The following is a 24,174-nucleotide window of genomic DNA, read 5'->3' as shown; positions in this document are numbered from 1 at the left end:
TGGGTAACCCCTAAATAGAGAGACATCTTGTAAATATTCCTTGAAGTGAGGAAAGATGGAGGAGGAAAAAAAAAGGGCAGTTCGTCTCTGTCAGACTTGCATGCCCCATTCAGCAAGTAGTGGGGAGGAGGCCTTGCGGGGGGCCCTCACCCACCCAGAGCAGCGGGCCTGCCGACGCCCTATCCATCTGCGGGGCCGCACTGGGAGAAGTTGGAGAAATGCCCCTTTCTTAGATCTGGCTCACCCTAAAAACACTGCCTCCCCATTTCATTTGTCCCTCTGCGATCCCCGGGTGAAGCACAGCCGTGCTAGTCTCTCCACTCCTTTGCGAGGTTTCCCCATCTCCCGCCAGGGTCCTACGGAACCTCAGCAAATCAGGTCTTCCTTTAATTTGCATCTCTTTTGTTTGCTGGGTTTTTGAATACTAGGCAGACGGAGGCAGGAAACCCCTTCCTTTCTTCCCCCTTCCGGCCTTTCTTACACTGTGTCTTTGCTGTGGGCAGCTTTGCTATGACTATAAGTTTGACTTTGAAGACGACCAGCACAAGATCCCGTGTCACTGTGGAGCTGTGAACTGCCGCAAGTGGATGAACTGAAATGCATTCCTTGCTGTCTCAGCGGGCGGCTTGTCCCTAGGAAGAAGCGATTCAACACACCATTTGAATTTTGCGGACAGAAAGATATTTTTGTTTTCTGTTTTATGACTTTGAAAACTAGCTTCTGGGAGTTCTGATTTCCTCAGTCCTTTGGGTTAAAGAAGCACCAGGAGAAAGCTGGCTAGAGCAGCTTTCCTGGACTTGCTGAGGTTGACCAGAATTACAGAATGGTCCAGCACTTTTGTGTTCTTTTTCTTTCTTTTTTTTTTTCTTTTTGTGGGTGGGTTTTGTTTTGTTTTGTTTTGTTTAGTTTAGTCTCACTGAGGAGAAACTTTTACTGGGGCAAAGAGCCGATGGCTGCCCTGCCCCAGGGCAGGGGCCTTCCTATGAATGTAAGACTGAAATCACCAGCGAAAGGGAGATGTCCAAAGTGCTGGCCACGGCCTTATCTGAAAAAGGGGCAGGCCCTCTATTTAAAAGTTTTTTAAAATAAAAGTAGACACCACTGAACAAGGAATGTACTGAGATGACTTCCTTAGGGATAGAGCTAAGGGATAATAACTTGCACTAAAATACATTTAAATACTTGATTCCATGAGTCAGTTTATTGTAGTTTTTGATTTCTGTAAAATAAGAGAAACTTTTTGTATTTATTATTGAATAAGTGAATGAAGCTATTTTTAAATAAACGTTAGAAGAAAGCCAAGCTGCTGCTGTTACCTGCAGAACTAACAAACCCTGTCACTTTGTACAAATATGTAAATATTTTGAGAAGAAAATACAGTATGAAAATAGTTATTGACCAAATGCTCCCGGTGCTGCAGCAGCTTGGTGCTGATAAAACGTTCTTAGGGATGTGACAGTATGACTCCGTGTATTAAATATGCCATTATAATTATGGAATAACCAAAACTTCAACCTAGAGTGTTTGGGCTTTTTTGGAAACTATGGTCTATTAGTACCTAATTGTTTTATACACCTTACTTCTGATAGAACAGCGTAGGCTATGACTACAACTTTTATAGCTGTTTTGGTAATTTAAACTAATTTTTTCATATTATATTGTTGCATCCCTACTTCTTCAGTCAGGTTTTTTGTGCTTACAATTTGTGATAACTGTGAATAACTGCTTAAAAATATACCCAAATGGAGGCTGAATTTTTCTTCAGCAAAAGTAGTTTTGATTAGAGCTTTGTTTCAAACCGCAAAGAATCATGTAAACATACTAGGATCATGTAGCAGGAACTCAAATCTAACTCTCTAGCCTTCTATTTAACACAGAAATTTTAAAAATTAAAAAAAAGATGTGATTATGCTTGCAGCTGCAGGACTCTGGCAATAGGGTTTTGGAAGATGTAATTTTAAAATGTGTTTGTATGAACTGTTTGTTTACATTTCTTTAATTAAAAAAACACACTGTTTTGTGTTTGCTTGTAGAAACTTAATCGGCATTTTGAACCAGGTTAGCTTTTTATTTTGTACTTAAAATTCTGGTACTGACTCTTCACAGGCTGAGTATAAAATGAAGTTCTCGTGTGCACAATTCCAGTGGGCTGTAAACTGTCGGTATATTCAGTGACGCAGTTCTGAACTTGTAATGTATATGGCATGATGTATTTTTATCTTACAGAATAAATCAATTGTATATATTTTTCTCTTGATAAATAGCTGTATGAAATTTGTTTCTTGAATATTTTTCTTCTCTTGTATGATATTCTGACATCCTACCAGTATTTGTCCTACCGGGTTTTTGTTTTGTTTTCTGTTCTGTATAATAGTATCTAATGTTGGCAAAAATTGAATTTTTTGAAGTATACAGAGTGTTATGGGTTTTGGAATTTGTGGACACAGATTTAGAAGATCACCATTTACAAATAAAATATTTTACATCTATAAGAGCTGCCCGCGTCTCTGTGAGCCCCTCTCGTGCTCCGATGGGAGCCCTGGAACCAGCGGTCGCCAGTGAGTCCCAGGGTCGGGCCCGCCTTTCAGAGTGACTGGCCTGTTGATGTAATCAACTTGGTTCTCTTTCTTTTCAAGTAAAAAATTTAGATGTAAGTTTATAACTCATTCCAAATAGAGACTCTCTCTTCCCTGCAGTTGAATGAAGAAGGGAACTTGGGTTTCTTTTTAGGGTGTTTAACAAGTCCAAATTAAAAAATATTCACAGTGCCTTATTCCCTTGTTTCAAGTCTATTTTTGTTTAATTGTTAAATTTAGTCTCCTGATTTTTTTTTTTTGAGGCAGCTCTCCTAGACTTATTCAGTGTGAAAGAGAGATTATTTGTATCATATTCAATGTGTTTAACATTTAAGGGGGTTGCTAAGAATTAAAATTGCTCAAAATCCCCATCAATTTCTAATTTGTGCTTTTAATTAGATTTTTAGTTTGTGCTTCATCAACACCCTAAAATAATACAGAAATTCTCAGAGCGCCTGCCATCTGACCAAAAGAATTTTAAATACTATTCTAAAACATTTCCTGTTTGGGGAATGGTTTGTCTGGCTGAGGCTGGAGCGTGTTCACGGTCTGCACCGGGTTCAAAGCTGTTGCTCAGTGCAGCCTTTTCTTTGACCTTGTACTTGATCTCCAAGGATCAGACACACAAGGAAGGAAATGTCTTTGAGTCATCATAGAGCCTGGGACCTGCTCTCTGCTGGAGCGGGTGCCAACTCCTCATCCCACAGCAAGGCCAGGAGAGGCAAGAACGGCCGTCCCAGCCGTCAGATCTCCTGGTCTGCGCGTGGTCTCACGGGGAGAGGGGCATGGGCAGAGGAACTGTGGGAGGTCATGAATCTGGAGGGGGAACCAGCATAGGGCGAAGTACCTGTGACACCAAAAATCAGTGGCAGGGGGTTCCCTTTGCAAGTTACCGAGACATGACAAACGAGACAGCTGTGGCCCTCTGGCATCACTGACTTGTATTCTGGAGGTGAGACAAAAAAAGCAGGCAATTTTTTAGATGGAAATCTAATGAGGTGGGCTGGGAGTCAGGAGAGGCATCCCTGGGGAGGTGACGTTTAAGCTAAGCCCTGAGGAATGAAGAGGAGACAGCCACGGAGGGACGAAGGCAAGGCCTTCCTAGCACTTGCAAGAGTCCTGAGGTTTGAGAGGGGCTGATGTGTGGGAAACACTAAGGCGCGCGTGGCTGGAGCACATCTTGGGTTCGGATGACCTCAGTGCAGTGGGAAGCCACTGGAGGACCTGTGCTGTGACCTGACCCAACGAGAGACACTTGTGCTGCTGCTGAGGAGGGTCGATGGTGGGGCTGCGGGGCGGGAAGAAGGCTGAGCAGGCCGTGCACTAGTCCAAAGAGCTGGTGGTGGCCTGACTGAGGCAATGGCCATGACGATGGGCCCATGTCCTGCAGATAGACTCGCTCAGCTGTTTGAAATACAATCTCCCCGCCTGCCCCCTGCCCCCGCCCTCCAGCCCCCTCCTGCTTCCTGACGGGTCCCTGTCGTCCCTGGCCTCTCCTGTCCATCCTCGGTAGCCTACTGTCATCTGGCTGTGCGCTCCCTCCCCTCTCAGTTTCTCCCTCCCCAAGTAGAAACACCCTTCGCCTGGTCGTGGGGTTCCTGATGCAGCAGGTGTTTTTCTGGCCAGTAGAGTTTTCTTGTCACAGGTGACTGTTGACCATTATCGATCACTTTGAAACTCGCTCTAACCCTTGTTTTGTGGACGTCCACTCTTTCCTGGTTTTCTTCCCATCTCTCGGGCTTAATCTTTTCCCTAAAAGGACTCGACCTTGTTTTAAATTTAGAAAGGTACGTATTATCACTCTGAAAAACAACTTCTAAGGGATCACTCTTCAGGACGCCCCTGCTATGCGGTAGTCCTTGGCTTCTACGATGTGAAAACATGTATTAGGCTCAGATACCAACACCCTAAAAAAAACACCCAAGTTCAACTTTTTAAATGCCCAAAAGCAATATAGACAGACATTCCGAAGAGTGGCCTGTTTACTTCAAACACTATGAGAAGAAAAGAGCCAAGTTACAGAGACTGAACTAATCCCTCTGCACTAAGAACACGAGCATCTTGTCGTATTGTGTTATAAAAGTACGGTGTCGAAAACGGTCACCCGCGTTCAAGCAGCTTCGTAAGCAGGCAGTTTCTCCCATGGTCTGTTTCCTCCCCGTCCATCATCACAAACACTGGCAACAACTCTGAAATGAGAAGTGCTACATTTATTTTCTGTTCAAATAAATAGAAAAGAAACAACTTCATTTCTGTTGTTATGCCCTAGCACTCTGTAAGTACATTATTACAAAGAAGGAGGTGAGCGTTTCTTAACAAACGTGCTCCCAAGGTGACTGGCGGCTGTCAGCCTCTCCCACAGGCTTCTAACAGTGCGCAAGGGGAGCCACCGCATCGTCTTCTAGCAAAGCTGAAGAACTCTTTGCCAAATACCTAAGGAAACCGGGTGACTAATAAGCAACGAGGCAAGGTGGTTCTCGTGGAGACGTGAGTAGACCAGCGTCGCTCCCGCTGGCAGATGCGCTCCGCAGACTGGAGCACGGCGCCAGGCTTCAGCCTCCTGCTGGCCGGGACGCCCAGCATCACAGGAAGCACCGTTTCATTCCTGCCCTGAGCTCATGAACAGCGCACTCCTCATCTGTAGTTCCGGAAGGTGTCTTAAAACTTTTCATAATCTAAAATGGAACCCACAGTCTACTTGGTAGGAAGACAGAATAGCTCCTTCTCCCCATAATCAAGTCCCCGTCATCAAGAGCCATTCGTTAGTTCTTCAGGAATCTTCAGTCCCCGTGGCGGGTTCCACTCAAGCCTTTCAGGGGTGGGTGAGGTCTCACTGGCCAGCTCCACCCCCGTTTCCCAGGGTTCTGTTTCATTCCCCACGCTGCTATTGCAGAGATCTCCAAAGTCAGATTCATCTGTTCTGAAAAGGACCCTTCATCGTTTCTCTGCTGTGGGCCGGACCCCTCCTTTCCCAGCAGGGCCTCTCGCGGGCCCCCTTACAGATTGCTCCCAGTCTGGTTTCTCAAGTTCTCGCTATTCCTGCAGAGTAGGGTTCTCGTATTTGAAGACTGCTTTCTGGGGCCCCAGAAATTCTTTTAACCCAGTTCTTATTCCAACCACTGCAGTGTAAAAAGTACTTCACTTCCTGTTCTTTGATGGCAGCGTTCCTTACTCTGCTTCATAAAGCAGAGTCATGCACACACGGCGCACACTCACCCTCTTGCCCCAGAGCCATTTATACACGATTTCCTGCCACCCCAAACATCCACCCGCACAGCTCACAACATTCCCATTGCTGCCAGCCAGAGCTTCATCTCCTTTTGCCTTTTAAACGTCAGCGCTCTGCAAGCTTCCATCCTCAGCTCTTACCCTCTGTGCTCTCTAAGCTGACCTCATCCAAACCTACAACTTAGCCAATATGGTGACAACTTTCCCTCTTAGCTCCAAACCCAGGTACAAACAGCAGCCTACTCGTTATTACTACAACAGCTTGCTCATATTACCATAAAGCTACACTTCCAAGACGCAATCTTTATCTTCTTCCACAAAGCTGCTCCCCCAATATTTCCTAACTCCCAGGGGCAGTTCCTCCACCCAGGTGCCCAGCCAGAGACCCGACATGCTCTAAAACTCCTGCCCCAGCCTCATCTTGCCGTCCTGGTCCGGGAACACCCTTCACCTTCAGCACAAAACTATGTGCTGTTCCCTGACTGGACGTGCACGAGCAGGCCTGGTGCCTCTCGGTGGGCTGTGCCTTCTGCCCGGAATCCTCCCCTCACGGACTTTCTTGACTGCCCAGGAAGTCCTTCCCACCCTCTTGCCCCACTGAGTGAGCAACAAGTACATTTTTAACTTTCGTTTTACTTGACAATCTCACCCACTAAAATTCCTCTGAGGGCAGGGACTGTATCTTCCAGCTGTCTCTCCAGCACAGAAAGAGAAAGAAAAGGAGGTGTGCCCGTTAGTCAGTCACCTTTCCCTCCCTGCAGTCCTCCCCGCCCTGCTGTGTCCAGAGGCTGAGGCTCCGGGCTTCGGGCTCCTGGCTTCTGCTTGGGCTCAGCCAGTGGGCAGCACTGCGGGAGGCAGGAGGGCTGCTGGCTGGTGTGAGAGAGAGAGCCTCCTGTCAGGACTACAGCGCCTCCCATGGCGCCATCTCCCCCCAGGCTCAGGGGAGGTTTCCTCCTCTTGCCCTCAGGCTGAGTGGTGACTGCCCCCACCATCGCTCATCCCTCAGGAAGTCCCTTCAAAATCCCAGAGAAGCATGCCTTCTGTTTCCTGATGGGACCCCAATGGACAGAGGAAGGAAAGACTCTCAATTCTTGAAGCAAATTAATAGATTACTTTTCACAGTATAAATTAATACAGTACTGTGTAAAAATACTTGATTAATGTTTTGTGATTAAAATATACATATTTATCCTTAAAAACAAAAGAGGTCAAGAGAACAAAGAAAAAAAACTCTAAAAGATGTTTAGGTAGTTTACAATTTTTTTCTCATGAATAATGCTGTGATGAACATTTCAGATATGTACATTAAGTAAACTGCATTAGAGAAATTTACTGGACTTGAAAATAGACTTATTTGGGGATAATTTTAGATTTATAGAAAAGTTGCAAAGATGATAATACAGAGTTCCCAAATACCCCTCACCCCATCTGCCCTAACGTTAACATCTTGCATAACTACAGGACATTTGTCAACACTAAGAAATTGACATTGTTACATCACTACTAACTCAAGTAGACGTTGTTCCGATTCACCCGTTCTTTTGATAACGTCCCTTTTCTGTTCCAGGATTGATTCCACAACACCACATTGCATTTGGTCGTCATGTCTCCTTAGTCTCCTGATATGTGACAGTGACTCAGGTTTGCCTTGTTTGCTGTGACTTGACAGTTTTGATTTGACAGTTTCATTCCTCATTATGCTCGTTTTCCTTTAAAATTTTTAGCACATCGAACATAGTTATAACAGCTCTTTTTAATACTGTTGTCTCCTAATTCTATCATCTTTTTCATCTCTGTGCCTGTTTAATTAATTAATTGATTGATCTTTTTCTCCTGGTAACAGGTCACATTTCCTGCCTTTTCCATGTCTAGTAATTTTTATTGGATTCCAGAATTTGTGCTTTTATGTTGAGTGCTGGATTGTGCTGTATTCCTTTAGAGTGTTAGACTTTATTCTGGCAGCAAAGTTACCTGAAAATCAGTTTCCTCCTTTTGAAGCTTGTTCTCAGAGCATTTTTAGGATGAGTCTAATTTAGCCCCACCTCTGAGGTTATGGCCCTTTGGGGGAACACACTGGATGCCCTGGGTTTTCAGTGAGGAGTCTTCACTTGGCTAGTGGTAGCTTAAATGATTCCTAGCCTGTGTGATCTCTGGGAGTTGCTCAGTTTATAGCTTCCCAGTACTTGTTCTGTCCTTGGAACTTGTTCTCGGCCCAGTCTCATGGAGTCACACTTTACCTGTGGACACACTGGTACACAGCCAGACTCAAATGGAGACCCCTATGCACATTTCTGGGCCCTTTCTCTGTGTAGCCCCCTCCGCCCCTACATTCTGTGCTGCACATTCTACCACTTGGGCCTCCTGATCTCTGTTCTCCATCTCAACTCAGCAAGACCACCAGGCTCTTGTTGGGTTCCCCTCCCTGCACAGTAGCCTGCAAACTGTCTCTGGGCAGAAAGCTGGGATGAGTCTGGGCCACTTTGTTTCTCAGGATACCGTCCTGCAGTCCCTGTGATCCCATGTCTGAAAAGAGTTGTTTCATGTATTTTTTTCTACTTTTCTAGTTTACCCCAGGAGGACAAGCCCAGATCCTCTTACTCCCTTTTGGCCAGAAGCAGAATTTTCCTCTTTTCTTTTTGACTTAAACATTCTTCCCTCTTGTCTATTTTCTTTAAAAGCATTATTCATCATGTTTCTTTGCCCCTGTGTTCCTCTTTATTCTTCATTTCTGAAATTATTTTTTAAATTTCACATTTTTGCTTCAGTTCGAGTTCTGTCACGTTTCTGTTTTCAAATTCTGCTTTATATTATCATTTCATGTTACTTACTGTCTTTTGGTTTGTTTTGAACAAGCATGTTACGGTTTTGATCAGTTCTGTGAGCATATCTTTCTGGGGTACTTTCATTCTTTCTTCCCCACATCACCTCAATTTTTTTTCCCCCTATTTGATGCAGTGGTAGCAAGTACAAGGGCTGTAAACAGGGATGATTTCTAAACAAGAAACTATATTTTTAACTTTTACGTCAGAATTTCTAAGGGCCTGCCGAGGCAGGATGTACCTTCAACCCCATCTAGCAAAAGTGGGGCTAACAGTGAATGCGGCTATATTGCCTGGTGCTAAAGATAGCCCACTAGCTCTGCACCTGTGTAACCTTACCCTGTGTGAATGGGAATGCAGAGGGGGATGGACTTACTAGACTAGTATTGCTGCGTGCAGTGCAGACCAGCACAGTGACCGAGCTAATGACCCTTCCAAAGGTGAAAAAGTTTGGTTATAAATGGAAAGAAGGAAAAATAGTAGCTGAGGGTAAAGGAATGAATAATGGTTATATAATGAGGGAAATCCAATATTACATTAACACCTCAAAAGAGGCTCAGAGCAAGAGATGATACTGTCTCTTAGCTCGATTATACCAGATGCCTGAAGGGACAGAAGCCATATATTGCTGGGACCACTCCTGCTTTTGGAACCTGATCAGATGGAACAGAAGCCTGCAAACCTGAGTGGCCTCGCCCTGGGAGACATTATATACGATACGATGATGGACCAGATAGTTATTAATGACTGAATCAGATTCTAGTAATGTGCAAGCATCTTTTGACTTTTATGGTTGTTTTGCTATTACGGATCCATGTTTGAGGACCAGGGGGTAAGTGATATTGTGATTTATAATAAGAAATATACGTTTGGTCTTCGTCCTGTAATAAGTAATATATATTTGGTCTTGTCCTCATTTCTGGCACGGAGCTCCTAAACGCTTGGAATTTCCTAAGTGAAGAGAGCCATAAAGGTATCTTTTGTTATGTTCATGTAGTGACTTAGACCCCATCTAAGGATGGGGGCTGGTTGCCAGGAGAGCCAACCTTGTGATTCGAGGGTTGGAACTCTCAGTCCCACCCCCTGACCTCCAGGGAGGGGAGAGGGGCTGGAGGTTGAATCACTTGCCAATGCCAGTGATTTAATCAGTCAGGCCTACGTCATGAAGCCTCCATGAAAACCCGACAGGACTAGGCCCGGCTTGGCGGACACGTGGAGGTGCTGGGAGAGTGTCATGCCCAGCAGGGCATGGAGGCTCCAGGCCACTTTCCACATACCTTGGTCTACTCATCTCTTCCGTCTGGATGTTCATCTGTATCCTCTGTCATATCCTTTTATAATAAACCAGTAAGCATAAGGGAACTGTTTGTCTGAGTCCCATGAGCCGCTCTAGCAAACTAATCGAACCCGAGGAGGGGGTCCTGGGAACCTCCAATTTATAGCTGGTTGGTCCGAAGCACAGGTGGCAACCTGGACTTGCGACTGGCATCTAATGTGGGGTGGTAGCAGTCTTGTGGAGCTGAGCCCTTAACCTGTGCAATCTGATGCTATCTCCCGGGAGACAGTGTCAGAATTGAATTGAGCTGTAGGACACCCAGCTGGTGTCACAGAGAATTGCTCGGTGTGGGGAAAACCGCCCCCACACTTGGGGACCAGAAGTGTCGGAAGTGAAGTGTTCTGCGAGAGTAGTCAAGGAGACACACAGGAGGGACAGATACAGCAGGGAGGAACTGGGTTGTTCCTTACACGGGAGATGGACCCAACTGGGTTTTTCATAGTAACTGTATGGGATTCGACCTTGATCCTCTTCCACTGCCCATGTGATGAGAAGTTAGTTTTCCTGAACTCGAAGGAGGCGTATCCAGCCTTTCTAACCCGCAGAGCTCCCTCCTCTCCGGTTCGTGTGATCTTCAACACGGTAGCCTGCTGCGGAGACTGCCTGGCTTTGCTTCCCTCCTCCACTGGCCAAGTTTCATCTGTCCTTTTTCTCTAGGATCCCTATCCTACTCAAGTTGTACTCCATTCCCAGAAGTTTCTCCTCAGCCTGGGGCCCTGAGCTAGAAAGAAGCCCTGGTAGTAAGTTTCAAGAGTTCAGAGGAACTGATGCTTCGGCCCCTCACGCCCATCCACTCCTCCCAGGTGGGGAAATCCTCCCAGGCTCAGTTGCTGGTCTCAGACTCACCCACCTCATTTCCAGTTAATACCTGTTGCCATTTTGGGTTCTCTTATTCTTGGATCACAGATGCTCTGTTGTGCTTCCTTTTGCTTTCTGCCACACGCGTGTCAGTAACCCACAGGTCTTAAGACTATGAGTTTCCCCTGCCCACTGAATTTGGAGAGTGTGAGGCTACCTTGTCACCTACTTTGAAAATGCTCCCCTTGGGTCTGGCTGTCTGGCTGCTCTCACTGTAATGGGTATTGAGTGGGGAGATCCAGAAGCGATGCTGCAACAACCTTCTCTGCTGTTTCCTCCCAGTCCCTCATGTCCATCTTTTTGATCTTAGCCATTTTAATGAGTATAAAGTGGTATCTGACTGTCGCTTTAATCTGCACTTCCCTGATGACTGTGACACTGAACACCTCTCCTCATAATGCTGACCCATTTATACATCTTTGGTGAAAGGTCTATTTGAGTATTTTGTCCGTTTTGAAAATTGCGTTTTCTTATTAAATTTTAAGCAGTGTTTATACACTCTGGATGCAAGTCTGTGGCTTACTTTTTCATTTTCTCAATGGTGTCTTGAGCAGAAGCCTTTAACTTTGATTAAGTCCAATGCATTAAACTTTTATAACTAGTTCTTTTAATGAGTTAAGAAATCTTTGCCTATCCTAAAGTCATGAAGATATTCTCTTTCATTTTCCTCTAAATCTTTATAGTTTGTTTTTCTGTCTAGATCTGACCCATCTTGAAATACTTTCTGTGTATGGATAAGGCAGTGGTCAGATTGCATTTTTGTCCACAGGGATATAAACTTCTTCCAGCACTCATTTGTTATATCTCTCTTTCCCTGGTGAATTGTACTGGTTCCTTGGCTGAAAATCAATTGCCCATACACATGTGGGTCTATTTTTGTTCCACCGATCAATTCATTACCCATAAGCCAATACCACAGTCAGTCTTGAATTGGCGCAAGTCCTCCCACTTCATTCTTTTCAAAATTATTTTGGCCACTCTTAGTCCTACGCATTTCCATGTAAATTTGAAAATTAGATTGTCAACTTCTACAAAAAGCCTACTGGGATTTTGATGGAGGATACCATTACACCTGTAGATCAAACTCTGAAGAATCAACATCCTAACAACACTGAGGTTTGTTTTTTTTTTTCTGTGAGGAAGATCAGCCCTGAGCTAACATCTGATGCTGATCCTCCTCTTTTTGCTGAGGAAGACTGGCCCTGGGCTAACATCCGTGCCCATCTTCCTCTACTTTATATGGGACACCGCCACAGCATGGTGTCACAAGCGGTGCATTGGTGCGCACCCAGGATCCGAACCCGGGTGCCGAAGCAAAGCGTGCGCGCACTTAACTGCTTGAGCCACCAGGCTGGCCCCTATATTGAGTTTTCTAGTCATGAATATAGGATAGTTCTCCACTTATTTAGGTTTTCTTTAATTTCTCTTAGCAGTGTATTGTACTTTTCATTGTACAAGTCTTATACTTTTCATATGTTTGATGCTATTGTTAACTGCAGTTACAATACCATTATTTTCAATTTTTTTTTTTTGTGAGGAAGATCAGCCCTGAGCTAACATCCGTGCTAATCCTCCTCTTTTTTTGCTGAGGAAGACCGGCTCTGAGCTAACATCTATTGCCAATCCTCCTCCTTTTTTCTCCCCAAAGCCCCAGTAGATAGTTGTATGTCATAGTTGCACATCCTTCTAGTTGCTGTAGGTGGGACGCCGCCTCAGCATGGCCGGAGAAGCTGTGCGTCGGTGCGCGCCCGGGATCCGAACCCGGGCCGCCAGCAGCGGAGCGCGCGCACCTAACCGCTAAGCCACGGGGCTGGCCCCCTTCTTATCCTTTTTAATACCTGTAGAATCTCTAGTGAACTTGCCATTTTCATTCTTGATGTTAATAATTTCTGTCTTTTTTTGTTTTTGACTAGAGGTTTATCAGTTTTATTGATATTCTTAATCCAGCTTTTGGTTTCATTAATTTTCTCTATTTTTGTTTTCTATTTCATTCGTTCTGATATTTAATATTTCTTCTGCTTCTTTGCCCTTCTAACTTGTTCTTCTTTTTATATTTTCTTAAGGTGGAAGCTTAAGTCACTGATTTTAAACTTTTATTTTTTTCTAATATAGGTGCTTAGTGCTATAAAATTTCCAAGTACTGAGTTAGCTGTATCCTACAATCTTTGATACGTTGTGTTTTCATTTTCAGTCAGTTCAAAATAGGCTTTGATTTGTTCTTTGACCCAACCCACAGGGTATTGGGAAGTGTGTTATTGGTAAATTTTCAAATATTTGAAGATTTTCCAGGTATATTTTTATTATTGATTTCTACCACTGTTATCATTGCTATTGATTTCTAATATAATTTGCATGAGCTAAATTTGTATAAATTTATTGAGACTTGTTTAATATCTTGGAATATGATCTATCCTGGTACGTTTCATGTGTACTTGAAAAGAATGTGTATTCTGTTCTTGTTGGGGGGAGTGTTCCATAAATATTAATTATGTCCAGTTGGTTGACAGTATTGTTCAAGTTTTCCATAACCTACTGATTTTGATCTTCTGTCTACAGTCATGTGCCACAGAACAACATGTCAGTCAACAACAGACTGCATATATGACAGTGGTCCCATAAGAATAGTACCACAGAGCCTAGGTGTGTAGTACGCTATACCACCTAGGTTTGTGTAAGTACACTCTATGATGTTCGCACAATGACAAAGTCGCCTAACAATGCATTTCTCAGAACGTATCCCCATCATTAAGTGACGCATGACTGTACTTGTTTTATCAATTATTGAGAGGTATGTTAAAATCTCTACTTATAATTGTAGATAATGTCTCTTGGCAGTTCTGACAGAACAATTTTGATGGCATGTACTTTGAAGTTCTGTTACTAGGTATATAAATGTCTGGGATTATTTCCTCTTAATGAATTGTCCCCTTTATCATTATGAAACAACTCTCTTTATCCCCAGTAATATTCTTTGCTCTGAAATCTCCTTTGTCTAATATTAATATAACTACTCTAGATGTGTTTAAATTAGTATTCAACATGCATATATTTTCCCATCTTTTTATTTTTAACTTACTCGTGTCTTCATATTTAAAGTAAATTTCTTGTAGGCAGGACAGTTGGGTCTTGCATTTTTATCCACTCTAACAATCTCTGCCTTCTAACTAGAGCATTTAGATCCATTTACATTTAATCAAATTACATTTAATGTGATTATTGATTTTGTTGGGATTAAATCTACCATATTGCTGCTTTTTGTTTTCTATATGTACCATCTGGTCTTTGAAGTTGAATGAGTATGTATGTATATATGTATGTATGTATGTATTTATGTATGTATGTGAGGAAGATCAGCCCTGAGCTAACATCCATGCCAATCCTCCTCTTTTTTTGCCAAGGAAGACTGGCCCTGAGCTAACATCCGTGCCTATCTTCCTCCAGTTTATGTGGCACACCGCCACAGCATGGCCTGACAAGTGGTGCGTTGGTGCACGCCTGGGATCTGAACCCAGGCCACCAGCAGCGGAGCGCGCACACTTAACCGCTGCGCCATGGGGCCGGCCCCAAAGTTGAATGATAGATGAAATGCTTAGGATATAGGATATATTATTCTTCAACATGTTTTTTATATGATGCTTAAACTGCTTTGTGGTTCAAGGTAAAATAACTGAGAAAGTACCCTATATCATGAGATTATGTCTCCTCTGAGATGTAATTTTGGTGAAAAACTCACATTATATTTGGGCATTTACAATAAATACAGACGATTCCTAAATTTATCTCTCTAGCTGAGATATATCTTCTGAGATCCTGATCTCTATATCCAACTGCCTAATTAACAACTCTACTTGGATGGTCCACAGGCAAGTTTAATGTAAAGTATCCAAATTCACATACCTTCAGCTTCAAACTCACATAGTTTAAGCTAAGAAACTGTGAAACTTCCTTAAGTTTAGGGCTGCTACCTAGTTTATTGGTTCATCAGCCAAATCCAAGTATATGTCTTACCATGTATCACATACATAGGACAACTCAGACCAGAGGACCGAATACAAGATAAAAGAGCAGACAAAAAACTCCTAGGTAAACAATCAAAAGGATCTTTTATTTTAAATGTAGATAGTACCATAATTCATCAAAATAATTTATAATAGTTAACTGCCTCTTAAATATAATCTTATAAATGATGCCTTCTGAAGTTAAAAGTAACGTGGATTCAACCAGTTTGTTTAAAATTATCTATTTAGAACATGATAATAGAAGTAAAAAAAAATTAACTGTCTCCTACATAGTCTTCTAAGAAAGGAAATCATGACAAGTTCCTGATCAGATAAATGCCATTCCATTATTAAAGGAGATTAAAAAGATGCATAAATAAATTTGACATTATTAGACATTTCAATTTCCTGGGTTTCATCCTTCTGTACAAAGCTGACTCTATATAAAGAGTTAAAATTGAATTCTGGTTTCCTACCATAAGCAAGAAATTCCTTAACAGCAGCTCAGAAATGACCTTAATCCCTTGGTGAAACATACTTCTTCACCTCCTAATGGTTACTCGGTGCTCCAATCTTGAGCTGTCTGATATCTCACCTCTGCTAATCTTCCCAGGCATCTCCACAGGAGGACAAGCATGATGAGTCACCATTCCAGCCATGGTGTCCACTTTAACCTTCCAAATGCCATTGTTGTGAGGAAGAGCCATCACAGATTGCCATAGCAACATAGCCTTTGTGACTCAGTGGATCAACCGCTCTCAGGCACTGTCCAACTGACACCTGGTATAGCCGATTATTCTTCTGAAACAAAGAGGTAGCAAGAAAAAAAATTCCACCAATTATTTGCTTTAACTTAAAAAACTTACTGCCAGAATATGGTAAAGACGACACAGAAATCCAGAAGAGATCTGGCACATTTAAGATTACTTACTTGAGGGATACTACCAACTCAGAACTCCCTTCTACAAGGCAGAATGAGTCCATCTGCCATGTTCCCTCACTCAGCCTTGCTGGTGTCTTCACATCCTCCCATCATCACTATGTAAGTTCCTCACCCCAAAGGTCCACTGCTGGGATCCTCCGGACCCATGGCACTTCATGAGACGTGGTGGGTCTGATGAGCGAGTTTCTGACATATCCAGGCAAAGGAGATTATTTAAAACCAATTCATGCTCTTCATTATAAATCCAGATCTAAGGAAGAAAATAAAAGATCAAAACCCCAAATTTTGCTTTAGATTTTTGAAATTCAGACTGCACACCACTTCATATATTTGTGGAAGAAGAATGGATTTATTCTGTATGGCCTCATAAAGTGGGAACAGACTCACGTACTAGAGTTACATGGAGGCAGTATCAGCTTAGTTATCCAAAAGTGGAATGAAGGCAGGAAAAGGCAAGGTACAATTCCAGGAAGAAACCTAAGCAGTGGCTGAATTTTGTTAATTGAATTTAACGTAATTGACTGAATTTAATTGAGCACATGATTGTAGATCATTTCTAATTCTCAGATTTCACAATCATACAATGCTCTTAATTCCTAGACTGCATAAGAACTGGAGGAGCCCAATGAACCTGCCAGTTTGCCTTCTGTAGACAGAACACACAAGGCTCTCACGTTCATATTTCCCTCATGTTGGGCAGTGATGACGTGCAGGAGCTGTCACATCACATTATCCTGTGGAATATTAGACTCTAACCCCAGATCATAATAACATTTGGACAGAGATTATGATTTCATCTTGACAGCCCAGAAGCAGGACTTTCGTTAGATGTACAAATGATCTTACAGGATAGTCTTCTTCATGGTCTCTCAGATTATTTTCAGGAACAAAGAGCTGAAGTCGGCTGAAGTGGTCAAATGCAATGAAGAACTTATTCTCCAACATGTACCATCACCAAATCCAAAAGGAATACATTTTCTTCTATTCTGTGAATTATTTTACTCACTGCTACTTCTACCTACAGGCCCAAAATGTATGTGTGCTGTCTCCATTAACATGACGAGACTCTCCACTGGTGCTATAATAGAACTTTCTGTGATGATGCTAATGTTTTATAATCTATGTTGTCCAACATGGGAGCCACAATCCACATGTGGCTATCGAGCACTGGAAATGTGGCTAGTATGACTGAGGAAATTAACTGTTAATTTTATTTCATTTAATTAATTAAAATTTAAATAGCCACATGTGGCTAGTGGCTACGGTATTAGCCACTGGGACTCTGTTTAGTCACAACATAATACGGATAAGAGAGTTTAACTCCATCTCCTCAAACTTCTTACACTTTCTGGAACGAACTTCAACAATCTCATGCCACTGTGATCTAAACCACCGAAATGTCACTACAATTTAACACTTCAGTGTCTACAACACTAACGCCTCTCATCCCCAGACATGGCACAAAAAAATCATGTTTTCCAGTAGGTATAACATCTTAGAAAGTGTGCATAAACTTTCCTAGAAATGTGTTCTATGAAATTTCAAAGGAGAGACTCTATCCCAAAAGCCCAAGTGTTCTTTTCATTCTTGGATGACAGCATCCCACCACTCAAGTGGAAATGAAAATTACTTACTTAGGACCTGTTTTGAGCACTGCAGTCTTGAGGCACTACAGCTAGGAGATTAGATTGCTGTTAGGTTATGCTGTTTTATCAGATATAAATCAGTTTGAATTACAGTTCCAAACCAAAGTAAGTTTCGCTTATTTTTAAGTTCATTTAATATCATTCAAAAGACACGTACAAACAGATTAAATTATGTGAATGAAATGAACTTAAATTTTGTTGTGGTTTCCTCTGATGAACTCCTAAAAGTCAGTTAGGAAAATACAATTTCAGAGAAAACTCTACCAAAGATATTCTGATTCATCTAATGCAGATTTAACGTTCTTATCCAGAAAGAAGGTACACTTTCTTTGTCATTCCTAACAAATTCATATAGCTTTCAATTCATTCTATATAATTCAAATTCATTCCATATAATTCAAATTCATTCTATATAATTGCTACTATGACAAACATAATAAGTAGAGGTAGGAATAATATACAAAGGAGACAAAAACAGTTGTATTAGATGATCTCTAAAATCATTCCCAACTTAAACCATATAATAAAGAAAAATCACATTAAAATCTTGATGTTTACTCCTCCCTCCTCAGGAGCGACTGCTGGCAGCTCCCCTTTACTGAAGGACACGTTCCAAGGACTGGCTGTGCCCAGAGGCATCACTCACCTGATTTGGGTCACCATAGTCACACGCCTTAAGCACTACTAGGCCTCCCTTCTGACTTGGGCGGCTCTGGGCCACCAGACACTTGTTGGTCTGGAGGTGATAGAGCTGTAAAAGAAGAAATTGCTCTTGACAACCCAGCAAGCAAAGAGAGACCAATGTCAGAAGATGCCTTAGAATGCCAGAAAAGGTTTTGGATAAAATATGAAAATATTGTTCCAGAGGTATGAATTCCAAGGTCACAAAAAGATAAGCATTTTTTTATTCTTAAACTCTAGCTTCAGTACACAGGAGCATCACAATAGGGATTTCAAGGTTATAGGCAATTTTAACAATATATGCAAGCAGTGTCAAGGAGAAATTCTACTTAATACTATCTACAAGTTTACTAATCTACTATAGGGGAAGAAGGAAATTAAAATATCACCCCTGCACTAAAGAACCTTAAAATGAAACTGAGGAAATAAGAACAAAAGGTATAAACCAGACAGTACCTAATTAAATGTAATATACATGCTAAACTGGAGAGAAATACAGATGATAAATGCCATAGGAATTCCAAAGGTCAGATACATAAAAGAAGAAAAGGGTGTCTAGTCTGGGTAAAAGGATTAGTTTAAGTATTAAATGAGATTAGATGTGCAAGGCAAGAATACTAATGGTAAAGGATTTCAACTATGTGCACCTACACTGGTGCCTATTTTCACTTAAAGAGAAAACAATAATAAATATATTAATGATTTTTTTATATCTTATAAAGTAGAGAGAACAAGAAGGGGAAAGCTCTAGGCTCCATTCTAACCACTGAAGAATTGTTGGCATTGGGAAAGAACTTTGAAAGGAGTGCCTTCTTTGTAACACAAAAGAAGGGAAAACTGGGCAACAATTATAACATCTACACTTTCGGAAAGCAAATTCTAAGAAACAATTCAGGAAAAAGTTATGACTTTATGGCTAGACCCCTAAAATTTAAGTGTGATTACAAAACTGAAGAAATTCTATAAGAAACAAAAAGGAACATCTAAAGAATGTGGTTGATCAATGGCTTTTCTGCTAAGCTCAGATGATTGCTCGGAACATTGAGTGTGAAATCTCACTTCATGCCACCACTTAGACCCTAACCATCTTTCACTTCCTGTCTGGAGTCAGTTCCCAGAGCTGTAGCCAAACAGCACACAGCTGCCCCACTTCTCCTTCTGTTTTCTTTTTTGGACTGGTCTCTGCCCAGTGAATTTTACACTCACTTATATTGCCTTTATTTGTATATTCACATTTACATCTATCCTCTTGGAATCTAGCATATAACTTAGAGAAGTCATGCTCTCTTTAACACCGGCAGGTAAAGGATCTTAATATTAATAGTGAAGATAAAGATATTAAAATTTCTAAGGCGTTACACCTGAGTAAATTCCCATAAAATGAATATAATGGAAAACAAGTTAAAGTCTATCATTAAATATTTTAAGTCTACAGTGTCACTTATTGTACCACACAACTCTTAATGACACACTTTAGTAAGATTACTTTCTTACCCTTCCACGTTGAAGGACTTTGGGACGTTTTGGCCCTCTATTGATAAAAATAGGCTGCTGGGGTTTGGCATTGGGCCCAGAAATCTGCATCTCTGGGTAAATATTATCCAAATACCATTTAAATGATTTACAACCCAACTTTTTCCTCAATTCAACACGCTCACTGATATTTCCATAGCTTTTGGTCCTCAGATCAGGTCTTAAGGAAAAATACTGCTCCTAAATTTAAAAAAGAAAAATGAAAAACAAGAGAATGGATTTTTTGTTTAAAATAAAGATTATCAATTATATCTGAGGTTTAAAGTACAACTGAAAAAATGGATCATGAGCAAAAATATTTTTTACACCAGTGTTTTCTTGATGTTGCCAGAAAATGTCAATGTAAAGTTTCACACAATTACCTAATACATCATTAACAATGAGACAACTTAAATTGTAAGATACACTCCAATTTCCAAAATGGCAAAACATGTAAAAATGTGCATCTTAGAATCAAACAGGTTACATATGAGATTAGCAGTTCTCCAACTCTTTGGTGTCAGGACTCTATATTCTTAAACATTATTGAAGACTCCAAGGAGGTTCTGTTTGTGTGAGCTGTATCTACTGACATTTACCACGTAGACGTTAAAACTGAACATTTGTTAATTCATTAAAAACAATAAACTTACTACCTATTAATATAAAGAACACGTTTTGAACAAAAACAAAACATTTAGTGAGAACAGTGACACAGCTTTCACATTCGCAAATCTTCTCAACGCTGGCTGAAAGGAAGTCACCTTGAATGTCGTCTCTGCATTCAATCTGTTACTATGTGTTGTTTGGTTAAATACATTTTAAAAAATACAACTTCATGAGAATACGTAGTTTAAAATGGAAGGACTATTTTAATAGCTGTTTCAGAAAATTACGGCTCTTCTTTTTTGATACTGCACCAAACTCAGTAGCTTTTAAAGGTTAATTCCAATGTGGAATATGAAATCATATCACTGAGCTTTCTGAATTGTTGTATTAAAATCTTCTGGTCTTGGGCCGGCTCCATGGCTTAGTGGTTAAGTGCGCACGCTCTGCTGCTGGCGGCCTGGGTTCGGATCCCGGGCGTGCACCGACGCACCGCTTGTCCAGCCATGCTGAGGCCGTGTCCCACATACAGCAACTAGAAGGATGTGCAACTATGACATACAACTATCTACTGGGGCTTAGGGGAGAAAAAGGGAAAAAAAAAAAGAGGAGGAGGATTGGCAATAGATGTTAGCTCAGAGCCGGTTTTCCTCAGCAAAAAAGAGGAGGCTTAGCATGGATGTTAGCTCAGGGCTGATCTTCCTCACAAAAAAAAAAAACAAAAAAAACCCAAAAACTTCTGGTCTACCTTGCTCTTTGAATGGATCTTTTACCTATGCAAGATTTTTACAACATCATGCATTAGTCATTTGGAAAATACTGGTCCACTGGGCTGTGAAGTTCTTTCAAATATCGACAAATTTCACTATACAATATCCAAAAAATCATATTCATAAATAACACTACTGAGCTCATCAGAAAAGTTTTTATGTACTAGGAAGCTATCAAGCTTATGGTGGTGGATACAAGCTTTCCAAAATTCCAATTTTCACTTGAAAGTTTGAATTTGCAACAAGTACAATCAGTTGTTCTCCTTGAAGTGAGAGGCTCAGTTGGTTCATTTTTGAGAAAATGTCTGCCTAACACCCAAATACAAATAACCATGGTTTGTGAGACATTCTTTTACATGAAGAGTGTTCCATGGAGAAAAGTGATTACTTCAACTCTCAACTCAAACAACTGCACAGATGTTTTTCCTTCACTCTCTGTACTTCAGGATACAGCAAAAGTGCTTTCTGTGTACACTTGATATGCACACTCACACAGAATACTAAGAGATGTTGAGATTTAATACAATTATTTTTACTACTTCATCAATGACATTCTTAGATGAAACTGGCTTTTTCTTTTTTTTCTGAATGGACTGGCAGTGAAGAATGCCATTTAGTGCCAATGCTGTGATTTATGCTAAGGCACCAGTCATTTTACTCTATTGCTTTTGCACCCTCGGTGCAATGTCAACACAGTGAAAACCGGCAAATACCGTGCTGATCTGACTGTGAAAACAGCTTTGACCTGGCAGACCTCCTGAAAGGCTAGCCAGGACTTCCATGGGTTTGTGGACCACATTTTGAGATCTGCTGTTAGACAGTGATGATTCAAAGATGATAAGCATGGAGTTGAAGGAGCTAATCTCACAGGATTAGCTCCTCAAGGAGCTCACAGTCCAGTACAGGGAGAAGGGAGGACATAAACAATGTTGTAGGAGAAGTGTGATAGAGTCCCCACTTCAACTCCCCAAGCACAGTTAGTTGCTTCATCCTCATTATCCCAGAGCACATGGTACGTACCTCCACTTACATTTACCTTATAGTGTTAAAAATTACTGTGCGCTCCCCCTCATTCATCTTTGTATCCCCCTAAACCTAACACAGAGCCTGGAATATAATAGGTGCTCGATAAAGGCTTGTTTAAAAAAAATTAATTGTACACAAATGTCCACAGCAGCATTTTTCGTAACTGTTAAAAAGTGGATGGGCCGGCCCCATGGCTTAGCGGTTAAGTGCGTGCGCTCTGCTGCTGGCGGCCCAGGTTCGGATCCCGGGCGCGCACAGACGCACCACTTCTCTGGCCATGCTGAGGCTGCGTCCCACATACAGCAACTAGAAGGTTGTGCAGCTATGACATACAACTATCTACTGGGGCTTTGGCAGGGGGGGAGTGGAAACAACCCAAATGTCCATCAACTCATGAATGGATAAAATATGGTATAGTCACACAATGGAATGTTATTTGGCAATAAAAAAGAAAGAAGTACTGATACATGGTATAATATGGGTGAACCTGAAAACATCATGCTAAATTTAGAAAGAAGACGGTCACAAAAGACCACATATTATATGGTTCCATTTGTATGAAATGTCCAGAATAGGCAAATCTATAAAGTCAGGAGGTAGATTAGTGGTTGTCTTGGGCTGGGGAAGATTAGGGGAGTGACAGCTGAAGAATACACAGTTTCTTTTTAGGGTGACAGAATGTTCTAAAAATGATTTGTGAATTGTATCTCAAAGCTGTTACAAAGAAAACATCATTGAAAGTCGTGTATGACAGAAGAGAAGGCAGGAAGGAATATGACATGTGCAGAGTCTAACAGGGGAAGCAGTGGGATTGGGTCACAGCGAAGCCCAATGAGCAAAGGAGCCAGGTTCTGTGGGAGTCATAGGAGAGGGATGTGAAGGAGTAAAAAAACTAGAGAGAAACAATTTCTTCTGATGTTGGCTGTATCATCTTTTATAGAGTGGTCATTTGGAAAATTAAGAGAGTCAGAAAAGGGAGCTGGCACAGTGGCACGGTGGGTAAGTTCATGCATTCCGTTTTGGCAGCCCGGGGTTCGCTGGTTTGGATCCTCGGCATGTACCTACTCACCACTCATCAAGCCATGCTGAGGCGGCGGCCCACATAGAAGAACTAGAAGGACCTGCAACTAGGACATATAACTGTGTACTGGGGCTTTGGGGAGAAACAAGAAAAAGAAGAACATTGGCAACAGATGTTAGCTCAGGGCCAATCTTCCTCAAAAAAAAAAATAATAATAATAAAATAAAAGAGTCAGAACAAAAAATGAGTGAAATACTGGGTGAAGAGAGAGAAAAGAAACCTAGGAAGAGATGGCCCTAAAGTGAAGGTCACCCAAACAGAGATATGCAAGAGTGAAAAGCAACCAAAGCCCCATCCCCAAAGGACTGACCAGCCTATTGTTCATCCTTCTCAGTAAGAAATTGAATTTCACCTTGTATTCATCCAGCCAGACATATGCCAGCCTCAAGGAGTTGTGTGTCATGGTGTCTTGGCCTTCAGGAGAACCATATGGTCGCCTTTTTCGGAAAATATGTCCAACTCTAGAGCAAGGGATGATGAAGAGTTTACCTCCACACATCCAAATCTGGTCAGAAGCAAAATATGTATTAATAGTTGCCTCACAGTACTGTGAAATCAATGTATGAATTTTCATGCAACTTATCTTCATTAAGCAGGTGTTCGTGAAACTTCACAAGATGTTTTATCCTATTAGATATAACTATTCAATAGAAGAGAGTCAAAGGGTACATTTTAAAAATTATCTTTATGATTAAAAAGAAACTAAATTCTAAAACAATGTAATATTCTTTTACTACCATGTGTCTAAAATCACTTACCATACATTGTTGTTTTAACAGATCAAGGGACTTGATCTTCAAGACTTAGGGACAAGGAACGCTTACTAACTGGTCCTCTAATTTCAGTTTTACGGGTACTTTCTTATAAAATGTATACATACTTTTTTTTTAAGAAAAAAGTTTTTTATAAAATATACAGAATAACTCTAGATGAAGATTCAAAAGATCTTTGTTCTGGTCTAAATTTTGCCCTTGACTATCTGAGTTACGTTATACAGTTATTCCAATTACCATGGGATTCACTTACCTTACCTACAAAATAAGAAGACTGAACTAATGATATCTATTATTCCTTTCAATGTTAAAGTTATAAAG

At 41.4% G+C, this 24,174-nt stretch overlaps 2 protein-coding genes across 21 annotated transcripts in view; one reads left to right on the top strand and one right to left on the bottom strand.

Moving 5' to 3' along the window:
• KMT2C (lysine methyltransferase 2C) overlaps window positions 1–1,724 on the top strand; it is a 281,910-nt gene extending 280,186 nt beyond the window's left edge. For all 14 annotated transcript variants that reach the window (XM_058533734.1, XM_058533631.1, XM_058533656.1 and 11 more), the window contains one exon: window positions 504–1,724. In XM_058533734.1, coding sequence (XP_058389717.1) covers window positions 504–596 — 93 coding nt within the window. In that variant the 3' untranslated portion in view covers window positions 597–1,724. The remainder of the gene's footprint in view (window positions 1–503) is intronic.
• Window positions 1,725–14,896: 13,172 nt separating this feature from the next.
• The window catches only part of GALNT11 (polypeptide N-acetylgalactosaminyltransferase 11), a 66,106-nt gene continuing 56,828 nt past the window's right edge, over window positions 14,897–24,174 (bottom strand). For 5 of the 7 annotated variants that reach the window (XM_058533747.1, XM_058533765.1, XM_058533756.1 and 2 more), the window contains exons 8-12: window positions 23,433–23,585; window positions 19,580–19,798; window positions 18,051–18,155; window positions 15,871–16,008; window positions 14,897–15,616 (exon numbers count right to left, since the gene is read on the bottom strand). In XM_058533747.1, coding sequence (XP_058389730.1) covers window positions 15,485–15,616; window positions 15,871–16,008; window positions 18,051–18,155; window positions 19,580–19,798; window positions 23,433–23,585 — 747 coding nt within the window. In that variant the 3' untranslated portion in view covers window positions 14,897–15,484. The remainder of the gene's footprint in view (window positions 15,617–15,870; window positions 16,009–18,050; window positions 18,156–19,579; window positions 19,799–23,432; window positions 23,586–24,174) is intronic. The other 2 variants (XM_058533783.1, XM_058533793.1) reach the window with 2 other exon arrangements.

Source organism: Diceros bicornis, chromosome 3 (assembly GCF_020826845.1).
Source record: "Diceros bicornis minor isolate mBicDic1 chromosome 3, mDicBic1.mat.cur, whole genome shotgun sequence".
Lineage (NCBI taxonomy): Eukaryota > Metazoa > Chordata > Mammalia > Perissodactyla > Rhinocerotidae > Diceros > Diceros bicornis.
This window is presented reverse-complemented; position numbering and strand designations above follow the sequence as displayed.